This window comes from Mesoplodon densirostris, chromosome 4, assembly GCF_025265405.1.
Source record: "Mesoplodon densirostris isolate mMesDen1 chromosome 4, mMesDen1 primary haplotype, whole genome shotgun sequence".
Classification (NCBI taxonomy): domain Eukaryota; kingdom Metazoa; phylum Chordata; class Mammalia; order Artiodactyla; family Ziphiidae; genus Mesoplodon; species Mesoplodon densirostris.
The window spans coordinates 48,057,108-48,074,710 of NC_082664.1; the positions used below are offsets into that span (position 1 = coordinate 48,057,108).

The following is a 17,603-nucleotide window of genomic DNA, read 5'->3' on the forward strand; positions in this document are numbered from 1 at the left end:
CACGGGTTTGAGCTCTGGTCCGGGAAGATCCCACATACCACAAAGCAACTAAGCCCCTACGCCACAACTACTGACCCTGTGCTCTAGAGCCCGCAAGCCACAACTACTGAGCCCGCGTGCCACACCTACTGAAGCCCGCGTGCCTCGAGCCCATGCTCTGCAACAAGAGAAGCCACCGCAACGACAAGTAGCCCCAGCTCACCGCAACTAGAGAAAGCCCGCGCGCAGCAACGAAGACCCAAAGCAGCCAAAAATAAATAGATTAAAAATATAAATTAATTTTTTAAAATTGTTAAAAAGAATGATTCTGCTAAAATGCATAACAGGTCATGTCACTCCCCTGCTCAGTCTCTCCAAGGGCACGTCCTTGTGATGATTTATAAGGCTGTACAGAATCCAGCCCTCTAATCCCTCTGACCACGCCTACAACTCACTCCAGTCATTTGACTGCTGTTTTGTCCCCTGTAACAACATGCATGCTTCTGCCTCAGGGCCTTTACAGTGCTATTCCCTCTGTGTGGGATGTTCCTCCAGATATCAACATGCCTAATCCCCACAGTTTCAAATCTTTGTTCAGACATGACCTTCCTAGTGAAGACTAGGACGACTTCCCTATTTAAAATAAAAATCCCTCATACCCTGCACTCCCAATCTCCCTTTTCCAATTCTTTCCCCCAGCACAGTTCACCTTCTAACTTATAATATTTACTAATTTACTGTGCTATTGTCTGTTATCTCCCCCGCCCCCCATTAGAATGTTAGTTCTAGGATGGTAGGGATTTTAGTCTGTTTTGGATCTTGGCACCAGGACAGAGCCAATGGGTCCTCAATAACTATTTGTTGCATGAATGAATATGTAAATAATAGAAACACTTTAGCATGGCTGCCAATACAGAGAATGGAGGACTTAGAAAAATTCAGGCCAGAAAAGATTATTCTAATTCTGATCTTCCCTCGATTTTTAATTAGAATACTCCTTTCCTTTCGACCCTGATCTTGTCTTGACGTCAAATGCTTCCCTGAGATAAAACACATTTCAATGACCTCAACACAGCTTAGTATTTATAGGTTCTTCGGTTTTTAATAGGGGCTACCCAGGCAGAAAAGTGCTAGAAAACAGTTAGAACTTTTCCCCCTCAGAATAACCCAAGCCCGAACAGCATTCCCAAACCTCATTTAAAATAGATGTAATTTTTTTTTCCTGGTTCAAAGAATATTCTACAGACTGAGTTCAAGTAAAATTTCTGTACATAGTCTGTATTCATTTTACACCTCCCACATAATAAAATAAATCACATTTTCATCATTGTCCTTTTCTTGTCAGTGTACTACTCTGCCCAACCTCTCTGGGTCTAACATGAGACCAGCCCATTTCATAGCCATTAACATTTAGGAAACATTAAAAGAACAACATGAAAGAGGAAAACAATGGCTTTACTATTTACCAGATGAAATGTCATGCATCTAAATGTTAATTTTCTCACTTTTCCCTCCAGTTCCTCCTGTAGGTGGAGAGAAGAGATGGGAAAAGATGGGGGTGGGGGAGAATCTTTGTGAAAGTCTAATATAACGGGGCTTCCCTGGTGGCGCAGTGGTTGAGAATCTGCCTGCCAATGCAGGGGATACGGGTTCGAGCCCTGGTCTGGGAGGATCCCACATGCCGCGGAGCAACTGGGCCTGTGAACCACAACTACTGAGCCTGCGCGTCCGGAGCCTGTGCTCCTCAACAAGAGAGGTCGCGACAGTGAGAGGCCCGTGCACCGCGATGAAGAGTGGCCCCTGCTTGCCGCAACTAGAGAAAGCCCTCACACAGAAACGAAGACCCAACACAGCCAAAAAAAAAAAAAAAAAAAGTCTAATATAACTGTTCATGGACCAGTAAAAATCATTTTCTCTTCCACCATTTCTTATATGGTACTACCTGTCAAATTTACCAGTTCCCTTGTCATAGTAAAAAGTACTGGGGCTGGGGGGCAGATCACTAAGAGAATGTAGTTGAGCTGTGGAATTTCTTATAGCTAATCCTTCTAGTTTTCTAACTTATGAGAAAACATAGGTATCGTTTCAAATTAATTTATGTATTTTGAACTCTGATTTAATGCTACTTACTAACATGCTAACAATTCATTAAATTTAATATTAAACACAAATTTTAAAAATTCTAATAATTCAGTCTAATACTAATGAAGAAGGATGGAAGTGGGAGCATGTTCTGGAATTTTCTTTTTCTTTGCTTCTTTCACTCTTTCGGCAAATATGAATTGAGCATCTACTATGGACGGGGCATCATGCTAGCAGTTGGGGATAAGCTGTAAACACCGTGAGATCTTGCCTCAGGCAGCCTCTTTCATTGGAGGCACCTGTATGAATTCTGAGTTCGAACCCTACTTCTTCTAAACTACTTTCCCCATCACATTCAAAAGTAAACTTGCTCCAGTAAGTCGGCACCTCCTACAGAAACTTCTTAATGCGCGATTAGACAACGGCTCTAGATGAGAGCACTCATCTAGACATCAATCATCATTCAATCATACTTCAATAAATAAACACCATTGAGAAAAGAAATGTATTAACCAAGTCCCAGAAGCTGGTGGGAGTCGGGGGTAGGGTTCCGGAAAGGGTGGGAGGGAAGCCAGGGTTAACGCACACATTTACCACTGAAATCGTTGACTTAATCATGTCACCAGGAAATTGATCTCAGAGCTTGAGGAAAGTTAAAAGGAAGCAAAAACTGGCTTGAGTTTTAAGAGTGTATTTTGGCACGGTCGCCCACTCCCAATCAGACAGGGCATCCTCCCCTAGAGTGGCTGAAGAGCAAGCGGGCGCTCGCGTTTCGGCTAATTTTGATCCGCGCAGCCCGCCGTCCACCATCACGTGCCGGCCTGCCGCTGCCGCGTAGCTTGGTGGGGGCGGCTCTGCCAGGCGCCGGGCAGGAAGGGAGGCGGCTGTCGTGCCATTCTTAAAGGGACCCGAGGGAAGGCGAAAGGCTGCTGACGGCCGGAAGGAAAATGGTGAGTTGCTGCTGGGGAGGGTGGGGGCCGGCCGGGGGGCTGGGCCAGCCCGCCGGGCTTTCCTGTTTGCCAGAACCGGTCTCGGCGGGCAGCGCCCGGAGTGGGTCGGCGGCCGCTTCCGGCCAGGCTGCTGGTGGGTACCCACAGTCTGAGTCTTGGCCTCCGTCCGCGGACGCTGCCGCCTCGCATAAGGGCAGCATCCTCCTGCCGGGCCCGGGGTCGAACCGCCCAGCGGGCTTGGCGACTAGGGTGCGGCCAGCGGGGGTGGGTGATTCTCACCGGTCCTTCTGGATGGAGGGCTCTAGCTGCTGCTGCGCTGAAGGGTCGGGGGGGCCGTGGGTCTGGCCCAGCCGAGGGCTCCCCCAAACGCCGGCTTTTCTCCCAGGGCCCGGGCCAGGCCCAGAGGGCCGGTGGACGCCGAGCACTTTCGGCCTGGCCGCCTTTGCGGGGGAGGGCTCGAATTCTGACTCCATCCTCTCGGCCTCGCCTTAGTTTCTTTTTCCTCTTTCCCCTGGCCTGCCTCTAAGGATTTCTCCTTATCCTTGCTTTCTTCGAGTTATGGCAGTTGGAAATCTTTTGACTCAGTGCTTTGGCCCTTGGCCTTAAAGTAAGTGTCAAAAGCTTAGTTTTGCGTGGTCTGGGGGTTCTGGCTTCCGTCTCGTATGGGTTCGACCCCGCACTCAAAAATAAAGTGTAGAATTAAATTAATTACCCAACGAGGATCTCCTGGATCTTTCCCATCGGGTTTTAAAATATGCTTCTCGTGTCTTTAATTACAAGCAAAACACAAAACTCCCACTGTTCTATTCTCTGACCTCCCACTCATTGCTCAACCCACTTCCATCGAATAGATCTTGTCTTGGTCACTAATTCCAAGGGACTCACTCTTCAATTCTCATGTTTCCTGACCTTTCAGCTGCATTCTGGGTGTTGATCACGCTCCCCTCTTTGAAGCATTTTCTTCCCTCGTGCTTCCCCCTTGGCTTCTAGGATCCAGAACTGATTTTTCTCCTAGTCGTCTCCTGTTGTTGGTCTGTCTGTGTCCCATGCATTTCTCCTATCCTGTACATCACAAGTAGGAGTCCTAGGCTCCATTCTAATGCTTCATTTAACATTCTGTATTTTTTTCTCCTTCGTTTCTTACCTACACTCATAGCTTCAATTACCACTTACCTATATGTAAATGACTTGTGAATTTGTAGTGCAGACCTTGCTTCTGAGATCCAGCACAGATATTTATATCCCACTATTTAGTTAACATCCCCTGGGAAGCTTTTCCCTACTTGAGTGCCTCAAAGCCCCCTCAGTTTGTCCAAAATAGAACTCATCTCTTTCCCCTCAAACCTGGTGTTCCTCAGTGTTCCTTAACTTAGTGAAAGGTAGCACTGTTTAAGTCTTACACAAGCCAGAAAGCTTAGGAGTCACCTTTTTTACCAATCCACCCCTCCTAGTATTGGCTGTCACCAGCTCCTTTGTGCTGACTAAGTGTGGGCTAAAGTCAGGCTGTCTGGCTTGAGTCCTGGCTCCCCTAGTTGCATAACTTTGGGGAATATACTTAACTTCTCTAAATCTTATTAATAAGTTTCTTGCAAATTGGGTATAATATAATACCCATCTAATGGGATTGTTTTGAGGATGAAGAGAGATCCATGTAAAGTACATAGCACAGTGTTTTCTCATAGCGTTTAATACACGTTAACAATTATTAACAGAATTCACCTGCTTCTCTTTATCCTCATCAGTCTGTCTAAGCTACTTTTCATCTCTCACCTGGACTAGCCTTGTCAGTTAACTAGTCTTGGTCTATTCATCCAGGTGCTCTGCCTGTTTCCTGCATGCAATCTGATCACTTTCCCTGTCACCACCTACTTAAAACACCTTAGTGGTTTCCCTTTGCTCATAGGCTAGAGACCAAAATACTTAGTATGACCCAGTGGGCCCTATGTGGTCCAGCCCCTGCCAGCCTCCTCTTGTACGTGTTACAGCTCGTTCTCTGTGCTTGAGTCACACTGGCCTTTCGTTATCTTAGATGTGCTGCGCTCACTTTAATCAAAGGGTTTTTACATAGGCAGTTTTGGTCCTTTAGATGCATTTTTCAGGCAAGTCTCCTGTAACCATGCCGTTGTCCACTAGTCATAAGTTCTCATAGCATCAAGTTTCTCTCCTTTCTAGCTCTTATCCTAGGTACAAACAAGTGTATATTTTTTTACCTGATGATTTTGATGTACGTCTGTTTTCTAATAGACTTTATAAGCTCCTTGAGGGGCCCATAGTTTTAATCTATTTATTTTATATCATTGTATCCCTAGCACTTAGCACGTGCTGACGCTCATTAAATGTTCATTGTGTGGATTATCCAATAAATGACCACTTGAGTTCAACTCTCCACTTTGTATGTTAATATTTACCATATAGTGTTGTTTTCAGGGTGTTATACTGATTTTTAAATGCTTCTATTGACTGGAAGCATTAGAGTTGGCTGAGCCGTGGTCCTTTTTCTTGTAGGAAGGAATTTTTGGCCTTATTAAGGTATTGGGAGGGGTGAAAATGAAGAAAAAAAACAATATAGATTAAATCACAGCATGTTTTTCACTTGGTTTACTATTCTTAGAGTGTCAGGATTGCACAAGCAGCTCTGGGTATCAGAACTGTAAGATAAGACTCATGACAAATTGCTCTTTGCCTACAAAAATCTAAAGTATTTATTAGTTTCTACTAAAGGGTTCTATCTGTGGTGATGAAAGATTGGAAATTCTAGTTTTCTGATTTATATCTCTTTCTTGAAAGATAGGAAAAAATAGACTAGGCTTGAATACTGCTTTCAGGAAGCTCCATATGACTTAGCATTTCTTTCTCTAAAGAGAAGTAAAAGGATGGACATACATGACTCCTACAGGAGCCTAATTTATTGGCTAATATGTATTGGTGGGATGTACTTTCTAATTGTATAAATAGCACATCCTATGGTATATCGTAACTTATATGTTACCAGTGTTATGAATTTAAAGGACAACTTAAAATTGATAGCTATTTACTGTTGTAACATATGCTCTTATTTACCCAACACCGGATGAAAAAGCAGGCTTTTATTAAATTTTCCTTTTAACTTAAAATTTGAAGTCTTAATTCTTTTGGATTGTAATGAGACATGTATTTGGCATTCATCTCAAAACTCTTTTAATTTTCTGAAGAAGTGGGTGGTGCGGGGAGACCCATAGATGAAGAGACCAAAGAATGTGGACCTTGTTTGCAACCTGACTCCATCAAACTCACTGTTAAAAAAGAAAAAAAAAATTAAAACAATAGGGAAATTTGAACTTTGAACTCTACTTGAATAATTCACTGGAATTATTATTAGTTTTTTTTTTTAGGTGAGATAATGTTATTGTCCTTATGTTTTTAATGGCACATACTGTCATTTTATTAATACATATTAAAATATTTATAGTTAAAATGATTTTGGGCCTTTCCTATATGACGGTCCGTGGGGGCAGTATTGAGGGTTTTGGATGAAATAAGATTAGCTATGTGTTGATAATGGTTGAAGCTGAGTGTTAAGTGCATAGGATTTCACTATACTATTCTCTACTTTTGTATGTGTTCAAAGTTTTCACATTAAAGAAAAAGATTTCCATCCACATGCTTGCAATCAATAGTGCATTTGTACCACTAAAAAAAGAGTGCTTTTGATAATTTCCTTGCCAGATTTCTGGAGAAGAGTTTCTAATATTTTTTCATAATTTATAAAAGGTTCTTTGAGTGTTTATATTTGTTTCATCTGGTTTTGCTTTCATAATTCTTAATAGCTCCTTTTTTTGATCCCTGTAGTCATTTAATTAAGATATACAATGTAATCGGTCTTTACTCTTATGGTTTATTTTTCATACTTTAGCTTTTAATTTTTTTTCATAGTTGTGAGACTCAAAAATGAACTAGGGCCTTACTAACTCTAAGTGTAATAAGATGATTTTCCTGTTCTTGCTGCATAGTGCAAAAATATTATACTTTATAACAGCAATGATCCTTGACTTTTCCCTTATTCTTCCCTTCCTCTACAGTTCTGATGAAATTGCACATTATTATGTGTCTAGTTCTTTGAGATATTTAGTAGCCAAAGAGAAAGTATACCCGACATATAAGATGAACAAATGTGTATAATTTAATAATGTAGATACAAAGCTTGGTAGATGTAAAAGCTCTTTAAGTGTTCATGTGTTTCACGTTAATACTTTCACATAATTACGACATTTGTAGATGTCAGTATACCTTCTTAAAGGTATTAGGTTTTATAACTTTAACATGTACATATGTATATTGAAGTCATGGCATTTGATAACATGATTTTTTTCTTTTCTAGAGCGAGTCTTTGGTAGTTTGTGATGTTGCTGAAGATTTAGTGGAAAAGCTGAGAAAGTTTCGTTTTCGCAAAGAGACGAACAATGCTGCCATTATAAGTAAGCTAAAAGCGATTGTCTCCATTACATGGTCTTAGTTTGGAGTTTGGCTTTATCCTATAGCTACATCGAATAACCTGAACCTTTAGAAAGTTACCTCCTCCAGTTTTAATTCCCCCCCCCACCAGCCCCCATCTGTCACTTTAAAAAATAACAGCTACTGTCACAGAACAGAGGCAGAGTGTCCTACCTCCTCCCTCAGCTGCCTACACAGCCCTGGAGAAGATGATCATCTTCTTGGTCACTTGGTCATTTGTAGTGACCCATCCAACTCCATCCTTTAACTTCTCAGGAGACTAAAAATAGCCTGGCCATTCATCCCCAGACAGACACCTTTGCCTACACCTAAAGTGGTACCGTTCAGCATTATGTTCAAAGTGATTTGAGGTCTTAATTCAATTGTAGACTTGAACTCTAGTTTCATGGAGAGTACTTGTAAGTGTCACTGACTTTTGACAGTAGAAAGAATGATTTGTATATTGCCTCTTCCACTGTGAACTGTATGTGATGTTATGCAGATATCTTTTATATTCTTAGGTAACATTTAATATGTGGGTAGTGATTTAGAAAGATAAAGGAAGGATGAGGGGGTGAGAATGTAAAACTCTATATACTGTTAACAGAGATGCATCTGGCAGATGTGAATTAATGAGGTGGTGACAGCTTGTTGAATTATGGTTCTTTTACAAGCAAATACTACAACGTAGGCATACAGTTCTTAAAAGTGACAATGTGTGTCAGTGCCATTTTGCCACAAAGAGTAAAGCTATTTGAGATCATATTGTGTCTCACAGGATTTACTATGAAATTAGTGCAAAATAAAAAATTGGATAACTTTTCAGAGTAATGGAAAAGAATACAGGCATAGATTATCTAAACGTATTTCAGTTTGGCTTTGGGCTCTGTTGCATGTATTTTAATAGAGCTATCACTACTATTTGGTAGTTCACTTTCTCAGAATACTCCTACTGCACCATGAAATCCTGACTCTGGAGAAGCTGGCAATCTGGCGGTTGTCTGTCCTGACCCTTGGTCCACGTTTCGCTTGCAATTCTAACCAAGTGCAATAAACCAGTCTCAGTCACAGTGACCTTTTCAGACCTTTTCTTATCATCTAGGAAGTGCATTTGAGTTATGAAGTTCTTCATATACACAGTAAATGTAAGGAGTTGACATAAAGTTCTAAATTAGCAAATTAGGTGCTGGGAATTCTGGGTAAAAGCTTTTAAATGCTGACTGCTTGTAGAGTCAAGCTTGTGTTTTATGCTTGTGTTTCTTCCTGTTTTAATTTTGGATGCCAAAAAAAGGGCTAGGACTCTGCGGGTTGGTAGATCAAGTCACATCAGAATCACAGTTTACTCATACTATATTTTTATTTTAGTGAAAATTGATAAGGATAAACGCCTGGTGGTTCTGGATGAAGAGCTTGAGGTTTGTTGGATCAGCTAAATATAGTTTTATCGTTAAGCAATTATTATTGCCCCAAAGGTGCTATATTAGTTACAGTTACTTCTAAAGCGAGTTCTAAACCTTTAGACATGATCATTATGCATGAAAAGCATGTGCTAATTATTGTGTAGTGCATTGTCTTGCTAGTATAATCACCGTCCATAAAACATTAATGAAATCCAGGGTAATAAGTAGTAGAAGTTAGGGCTATATGTCTGGTAAAAACTGAATCAACTTTATAACTTGCTTCTAAATTGGTTGGCCAGTAATTAAAAACTAAAGCCCTTTAACCTAAGTGTTTAGTGTGTCAAGTTAAGTAACTAATTTAGAGTGAAAAGAAATTAACTTTTTCCCCCTAAATCAGATATTGTTGTTGCTCTGAGGAGTTGGCTTACCTCACTCAGTATTTCCTGACAGTTGGAACATGAGCATAGACTACTCTGCCTCTCGGCCCCATGTTTAGTTAATACACAGAGCTAAACTGAGTGGGCTGGAGTAGGCTTTCATTGCACTGAGGTTTTAATAACCTCAGCTTATGTACAATTTAGTAAAATAAAATTTTATGTTGTGGTATGAGGTTATGAATTTATACCTATTAGTAGAATAGGTGCTTGGTATATCTCTTAAGAATTTATGGGTAAGAAAATGTTTAAAAGTTGTTTTCTTTATGGTTCCAGGGCATTTCACCAGATGAACTTAAAGATGAACTACCTGAACGACAACCTCGATATCCTTTTCTTAGTGCTTTAGAAAGATTTGTTTTTTTAAGTGGCCACCATTTTATTTATGAAGTTCGTTCGTTCAACTTTTTTTTTTTTTTTTTTTTTGCGGTACGTGGGCCTCTCACTGTTGTGGCCTCTCCCGTTGCGGAGCACAGGCTCCGGACGCACAGCCTCAGCGGCCATGGCTCACGGGCCCAGCCGCGCCGCGGCATGTGGGATCTTCCCGGACCGGGGCACGAACCCGTGTCCCCTGCATCGGCAGGCGGACTCTCAACCACTGCGCCACCAGGGAAGCCCCGTTTGTTCAACTTTTAAAAGGCATATTTTACAAAATTTTCTTCATCATGATCATGACCAAATTATTCAATAAAATGTATGCTCGTATTGGAAAAGAACCAAAAAATTAATATTATTTTTTAAAAGTTCCTTTTATTATTACATGTTTATAATAAAAATTGAGAAAGAGAAAAAATCCATATTAAATCTATACTTTTAATAAGTTTATTTGTGAGAGAGTATAAGATGTTATAACTTTTTGGGGGGGCCCATTTATAATTTTGTGGAAAGATAATGAATAATGTAGGTGTGGCCTAAATGGATAGGATAGAAATTAGCCACCCACTAGCTCCCCTGGTGCGTGTTTTCTTTCAGAACTTTGTTGATAAGTACTTGTCTCAAACAGAGCGGTAATTTTAGTTTCCTTAACTTGAGAAAAACCTTCATTGTGTATAGTTATAAGTATCAACATGATGATGGAAGAGTTTCATACCCTCTGTGCTTTATTTTCTCCAGTCCTGTTGGTAAGTGAATTTCTTTAAATAGTGCATATTTGGTTCTGATCAAATTAAACCTTTCTTTTTTTTCTTTTTTCTTCTCTGCGTTACGCGGGCCTCTCACTGCTGTGGCCTCTCCCAGTGGGGAGCACAGGCTCCGGACGCGCAGGCTCAGCGGCCATGGCTCACGGGCCCAGCCGCTCCGCGGCATGTGGGATCCTCCTGGACCGGGGCACGAACCCGCGTCCCCTGCATCGGCAGGTGGACTCCCAACCACTGCGCCACCAGGGAAGCCCCTTAAACCATTTTTATACTAGACAAATTTTATGCTCATTTTAAGGAGGAAAAGTGTTGAATAACCTAAATCACAGTATGTGCACACGCACATACACACATGAGTGCATCCCTAAAAAGAAGTTACTATAAAGCATCATCTCTTAGAACTTGCTTTTCTTAGGATAGGTTCCTAGAAGTGTAGTTAGGTCAAATTGTACAGACGTTTTAAGGAATTCGAAATGTAATGACATTTTAAAATATCAAAAGTACATTTTCTTCTGTATTTTAATTTTATAAGTATGTGAACTATGTGTATGATTATGATATATATTTGGTGTTTATCTTTAAAATAGTAGTTACCAGTGATATGCCTATAATCTTGAGAATAGTCCCAGAATAGCTTACATTGGATATTAAAATGGCTTATTGGTATTTAAAGTATCCATTATCACCAGAACTCCCACTGCCGCCACCATTCAAGCCCACAATAAAGTTTCTGCTCACTGAACTCCTCCCTGAACTTTATTATTTGTATCATTTATGTAGCACTTAAAATATACTGCAGTCTATTTTTTAATTAATATGTAAACAGACCATAACCTTTTTTCAGAGTTAATCTCCTGACACTCCTGACCCAACAGCATCCCAAAACCTATATATATTAGGCCTCCGTAAAACTGATCTTGATATTTACTGTCAAAACTAAGTGCTGAAAAGTTTTAAAGTATTTGCAAGGCTCTAAAAGTCAAGATCTTTAGAGATCTAGCCTCATTTATTTTTGCTGACCTAAAGCCTTGTTCATTAGTAATATAGTTGTTTCTCTTTGTGCAGGCAGTATGCAGTGTAAGACTCAAAATACAGCCTTTACACATTTAGACAGAAGTTTCTGTAAACCTGATAGCATAGGAAATCCTAAATGTGTCATTTTTATACAGTAAATAATGAAAACTCATCACTCTTTCAAAATTTAAGTCTCATTTCTACTCTGATCTGTCTCTTCCAGGTTGTAAGCCTGAACAGCAGATGATGTATGCTGGGAGTAAGAATAAGCTAGTCCAAACAGCTGAACTCACCAAGGTGGTATTTATATTTGACTAACTTGTTGAGACAATTTTTTCCCTTTGAAAATAGAGCAATACCCAAGTAATCTGAAGAGTTAAGTATTTCTTTTTGTAGGTGAAAGTTATTTAGAACAGAGCAGTAAACTAGAGCTTTTTATTAGTTGGAAATAGAGTGATAGAAGTCTTTAACCAAAAGTGTGTTTTTGGAATGAAAATTATAAGTTGATTGCAAGAACTTGTATTCAGAATATAGGCAGCTTTAGAAAACTACTCAATCTATTGAGAATTTTTCATCTTCCATAATGTAATTTCTAGTAGATAAATGCAGCATTTGAAGCTTCTCTGGGCCCTTGACCATAGAATAAATGAACCAAGTTCTGTGCAAGAATTCCATGCTATGCAGTTAACTGTATTGTTTCCAAATCTAAAATTAAAATTTTAAGGATACGTATTAGCTTTATTAAGTTAGAACATTCTGTTTCATATGAGACACCTGCTTCAAGATTTAACATGTTCCCATTGTTTTATGGCGTTTTTGAAGGTTAACGGTAAGAGTGGTACTTGCTTTCAAACTTTAACTTCCATGCATTAGTTTGAGTTGAAAAAGTATATACATTTAACGTTTTGAAACAGAATTTTGCATCACTGGAATGGTATTAAATAATATTTCCTTTCAGGTTTTATTTTAAGGAGAGCATCAGGGTTTTCCCCTTGGGTGCTTAATTATCAACCCAGGTGATGCTTTTAAGTGCCCTCTGCTTTTTCCCTTTAGCCCACATGATTGTCATTGATACCAGCAACTTATAGACACTACTTATCCTCATTTGGACCACGGGAATATGCTGGAGTTGCTCTAAGGGGATTGGGTGGTTAGGAAGGAGCTCTGTTAACAGGCTCATGTCTGTTCTAACCCTAGGCATGCCCTAAAGTGCTGGAATTAAGGCATTACAATTTACAAGTTACTTTTACAAATAATCTGATTGAATCCTCACCACAACTCTGTAAGTTGATGGTGAAACTCCTGTTCTTAGCTGGGAAAACTGAGGTTCAGAGGATGAATGACTTGCCTAGGGTTGTATATTAATACATTTCAGAGCTAGGATTCAAACTTTCATCTGGCCTCAAATCGCATCCTTTCTGCTCTATTACATTGTCTTTTTATAGCCGTTATACTTTCTGGGCCTGTGTGTGTTCAGATTCTGGCTAGAGATTTGTGGCTGTGGACCACTAATCTATCCTTATGGAAACAGCTGGTATTTCCTCCACTTGTGGAGGATCAGCACCTGTTCTTCCAGTTCCTAAGTGGATTGATTTTAAGTGTGTATATTTGGCTCTCTCTTTTAGTGGGTAATATTTATAAAACTACTCTTTCAGAACATTTGTAGATTTGTGCTTTTAAGAGTTTTGATTTTATGCTGTCTTGATTGCTAAACTTTGGTAACTGAGGCCCTAGCACTTAAAGAAACGTAAAGGTATGTCTAATTTACACAGATTAAGTCATGACCAACATGAAAGGAAGGAGAATTTGGTATTTAATACTCAAATATACAAAATATTTGATTTTTTTCTTAAGGTATTTGAAATAAGAAATACCGAAGACCTAACTGAAGAATGGTTACGTGAGAAACTTGGATTTTTCCACTAATGTGAACTTCTGTGTTTCTAAAGTATTTATGTATTAACCTGACCATACTGGAACCAGACATAAATACTTATTTATGCCTAAAAATGCACTGTTATTTACAGTTTGTTACCTGCAGTAAAGAAAAATTCTTCATTTGTTCAAAGTTTGAACAAAGGGGAAATCATCTTCATAGTAATGAAACTTTGTAAAGTGTTTCCTTATATTTGTAATTGTTAGGTGGACTACTTCTCTCCAGGGACTTTTTTGCACTCTTGTGACTAATTTCTACAACTTATGGTTCAGAATTTGTTACTATTTACAGACACCATTGGAAAGTGGGTATTAGATTGTGATAGACAACAGTTGCCTCCTTTTGACAAATACTGGATATTAGCAGTTTATATATGAAAATAGCATATTATCACTTGTCAAATCTTTGAAATCAATTTGGGATAGAAGACTTGAGTGACCCAATTTTGAGCCATGAATAATAACTTACTATAGTATAATCTGCATTACAAGCATTTTTTCATCAATTCCATGCCTTCTTAATTTTCTATATCCTTTTAATCAAGCCCAGAAACTTTTCATCAATTGCTTGTTCTTAAGGTCTGGAAGTTAGATTTTATAATAAAGTTATGACTATTAGGTTCTCTTCTTATGGAAAATAGCATTTTAGTCTTAGAAATTGATGGATTGTAACTAATTAAGGCTCTCATTCCTGGTTGTGTCATTTCTAGATAGTTTTGAATCTAGGTTAATAACACTTTATTTATAAAGCGCCTCTTAATGTTGTCCTGTGAATGCTAGTTATTTTACATGTGTTAATACTGTGCCTTTGATTTGTTAGCTTTAAATTTAGTTTAAGACTCTTACACTGCCAGTATTCCAGATTTGGTGAAATTAATACTTTTGTAAAGGGTCCAAGTAAAACAATTTTCTAATATGTGTATCTGAAATTTGTAATAAATTCAACTTGATATTTAAAAAATTCCAACTATCCACTTGGATTGGTGAATATATGGCAGTTGAGAGTTATAATTTGGGGCATATTTGTGATTAGTTTTGTGCCATAGGAAAAAAAAATGGTTATCGTAAAACCTTGGCCATAGTTAATAACATTAACACGTCAATAGAAATCTGATCTTACATCCTAAATGTCAGAAGATATTCTAAACTGGATACCTGTCTTGTTAGATGATGGCATCCTTGACATTTTTAAAGCAAGGATTCTGATATATAGTGTACTTTAAAAACATATGAGTAACTGTTTAAGATTATCTTGACATTAATTTGACAAAAGGTCTTGAGACTCTAAAGACTACCCAGATTTGGTGAGTGAATTCTTTTATTAAGAATATCTTAATCATTTCAAAACTAGCAAAGGCTTTTTTTTAATGTTGGCGTATCTCCCATTCATATGTGCTTTGCGTTTTTTTAAGGTTTCTGTGCCAACTTTAATAAAGAGGTGAAGATAGTTGGAATTTTCACAATATTGAATCTTCTATTCCAACACTGTTTGGCTTCACTAATCTAAAAAACAGGAAGCAATAGGAAGTTAGTTGGAGATGAGGAAGTGCTGGAGGGGGTATTTGTTTTGGTTAATGAATGGGAAGGTTCTTTATTCCAATTTCCAGAGAGAGAGAACTTCATCCAGGAAGTTTAAGAATTCTTTAAACAGCTATTTTGATATTGGAGAATAATGCTTATAATTCTGCAGAAATGCATATGTAATCCAAGTGACTGGACACTTCTTCTAATGTTTTTGAATGAAGGAAATGATATTTTGTTTCATCAGGTTCGCAGCAATAAGAGAATCTAGGGCTGCAAGAATGTATTTTTTAGTGAGGTTCCTTATTTTGTCTTGCATGTTTTAGGTGTTGTTGTTGTTTTTTTAATTTAATTGGAAGGTCCTCCATAATGTCAGATAATACTGACCTCCATACACAGAACTCTTAGCTCCCCTTTTCTCTAACAGGGACAAAGAGCTGTGATAAACCATGCTTTTTTGAGCTTGTCTGACTCCTTATCGATAACGTGTATTTTTGCAAGACAATAGATGAGGCTAGGGAATCAGTAGAACATTTTTTTCACTTCCTTGGTCCTATAGGGAGAGTTATAGATTCCTTGTCCTAGAGTGTTCTCTGTTTTTTATATATATTTCCCTTTCATCTAACCAAATTTTGCATTGTTCTTTTTAAGTATATTTCCTATTTAATCTCTTTTTCTGCCTTCTCCCTAATAGTAACTCCAGATTTTGTAATTCCAGTTTTTACATTCCATTTCTGGTACAGCCATTCCCATTCAGCCTTCAAACTTCATCTTTCCTTTTTGGCAGCTGCTTTTTTCCTGGGAACCTCCTTCATGGTCTTCTAAGTCACCATTAGTTTTGAGATTGTTGGCCTTGTATAAGTTCTGCATAGCATCTAATGTTGTCAAAGTAGAGCTGACATGTTTTTTAGTATGATTTTTGTGGCAACATAAATGACATATGAAGAAAACTGTTCTCAGGTGACTATGCTGAAATTCCAAAATGTCAAAGAGTTTGAATAGCATTCACTTTGTTCTGGTATTGAAGCAATTATGTTAGGAAAAAAGTTGTTTGGCTGTTTTTGTTTAATTGACTTCTAAAATAAATGTTCAAATTGTCTATTTCTAAAAAGTTTACTAAATGCCTAGTACAGTTAAACATACTCTTGTTTAAGAGGGTGTTGCTGAATTTTGTATTGTCATTACTAAATGATCTTTGTAGCAAAATGTCAGCACTTTTCTCTCCCTTTTTCTCTCCTATTTTCAGGAGTCGAACGTAGCCATAAACTGTATCCTGGTCTGACACTTTAAAAATTTTCCAGTTAAAGGAGTTTATTGCCAAATTAAATTTGGCTGTCTTTGTTCCCCACTCATATAGATAGTAAGGAAGGGGTTCTTAAAAATATGTCTGGACTACCTTAAAACACGAGCAATGTCATTAATCCATAATGTGGACTAGTGATGAAAAGATATTTTCCTAAGAGTTTAAATGCTGATATTTGGTGGAAGTAGAGAGTAACTCGTAATCTATCAATTCAAATATTCTTAGTATGGTTGCTTTCCCTGTTTGTTCAATAGACTGATAATACTGGAATCTACAGAATTTGAGCCTTTACAACTTATGTGAAGAAGTGTCTCAAACATTTCTGGACGAATCTTATTTTGTATTTCTGGAAAAATGTAACTCTTTTAGGCCACTTAACATCAGTGCCCCCAAGTGGAATATTCTTGAGAAACTTGTTTCTTATTATGCCATTTGACATTTCAAATCAGTGATCATCTTCCTATGATATTTAAAACAACTACATTAAGGTTGTGATAGAAACTGTGTTTTCTTGCTTTTTGGAGTATAGTTCATACACGTGTAATTACTTGAATATTGTTTGAGATCACTAACATGCCAGGGTAGTTCCCACTGATTTAGGTGGTCCAATGTAATCTCATTCAGGAGGCTTGAAACATTAATGGTTTAGTCTTGTGAATTTTAACAGTTTCCTGTCATCGTTTAACAAAATCAACAGCTGGCACAACTTCTGAAGCTGTGGTTTCAGTCTGTGCGAGTTCATATTGCATGTTTATTTTGGACAGTCTTCTGTTAAGCATGGTGCTTGTACTGGTTTAAATAAAATGTTAACATGAAAGGACTTATAGCTTTTCATTGTTTACTTGCCTCCTTTCCCTTTTGGAGTTACTTACTGTTACCTGCCAGGCTCAATTGTGGCATCTGTGTGAACCACACAGATTCAGTTGTTTACTTTATCTGGAAAAACCGAGAGGCAAAATAAGTGGATCACTTGGCAAAAGTAGGAACGGGTGAGGGAAAATATAACGAGATTATAAAAATTTCTAAAACTTGGTCTGATACTAAAATGGTTTGTTTGTAGGGGCAGAGGGCATTATTTCAAATGATGAACGCTTGCTTTCGAAGGGAAGACTGTAAGTTAGAGGGTCTGTGTATTTTGTAAGAAATCAAATTAAATTGAAGGATCTTTTATTGAATATGGTTTATCACCATTTATTAAACGTCCGTTAAAGACCCATTCTGCCTATATCACAGACTGTTGTCCGTGGTTTGTGTGTCGTGGGTATCTATTGAATGAATACAAGTCAACAGTACTTAACATAGTATTTAGACTTTACCATATACTTCTTGTGATTGACTATGTAGTAGTCACAGTTTGTTTACAGTTGTGAAAGGAGCTG

General features: G+C 38.4%; 1 protein-coding gene across 2 annotated transcripts; it reads left to right on the plus strand.

Annotated features, from left to right (window-relative positions):
• The first annotated feature begins 2,866 nt into the window (after positions 1-2,866).
• On the plus strand, positions 2,867-17,044 carry GMFB (glia maturation factor beta). Of its 2 annotated transcripts, none has more exons than XM_060096193.1 (7): positions 2,867-3,011; positions 7,369-7,465; positions 8,847-8,896; positions 9,592-9,641; positions 10,351-10,436; positions 11,689-11,762; positions 13,320-17,044. In XM_060096193.1, exons 1-7 carry the CDS (start codon positions 3,009-3,011, stop codon positions 13,389-13,391), a joined length of 432 nt encoding a protein of 143 aa, XP_059952176.1. In that variant the 5' UTR covers positions 2,867-3,008; the 3' UTR covers positions 13,392-17,044. The 2 variants fall into 2 exon arrangements, with proteins under 2 accessions (XP_059952176.1, XP_059952177.1); XM_060096194.1 differs by having other exon boundaries at positions 2,868-3,011; positions 10,354-10,436.
• Positions 17,045-17,603: the final 559 nt, after the last annotated feature.

Excerpts from the sequence above, each read along its gene's own strand:
- GMFB (XM_060096193.1), top strand. Across the intron at positions 8,897-9,591 it reads TTCTGGATGAAGAGCTTGAG|GGCATTTCACCAGATGAACT; the intron begins GTTTGTTGGATC and ends TTATGGTTCCAG. Across the intron at positions 11,763-13,319 it reads AAACAGCTGAACTCACCAAG|GTATTTGAAATAAGAAATAC; the intron begins GTGGTATTTATA and ends TTTTTTCTTAAG.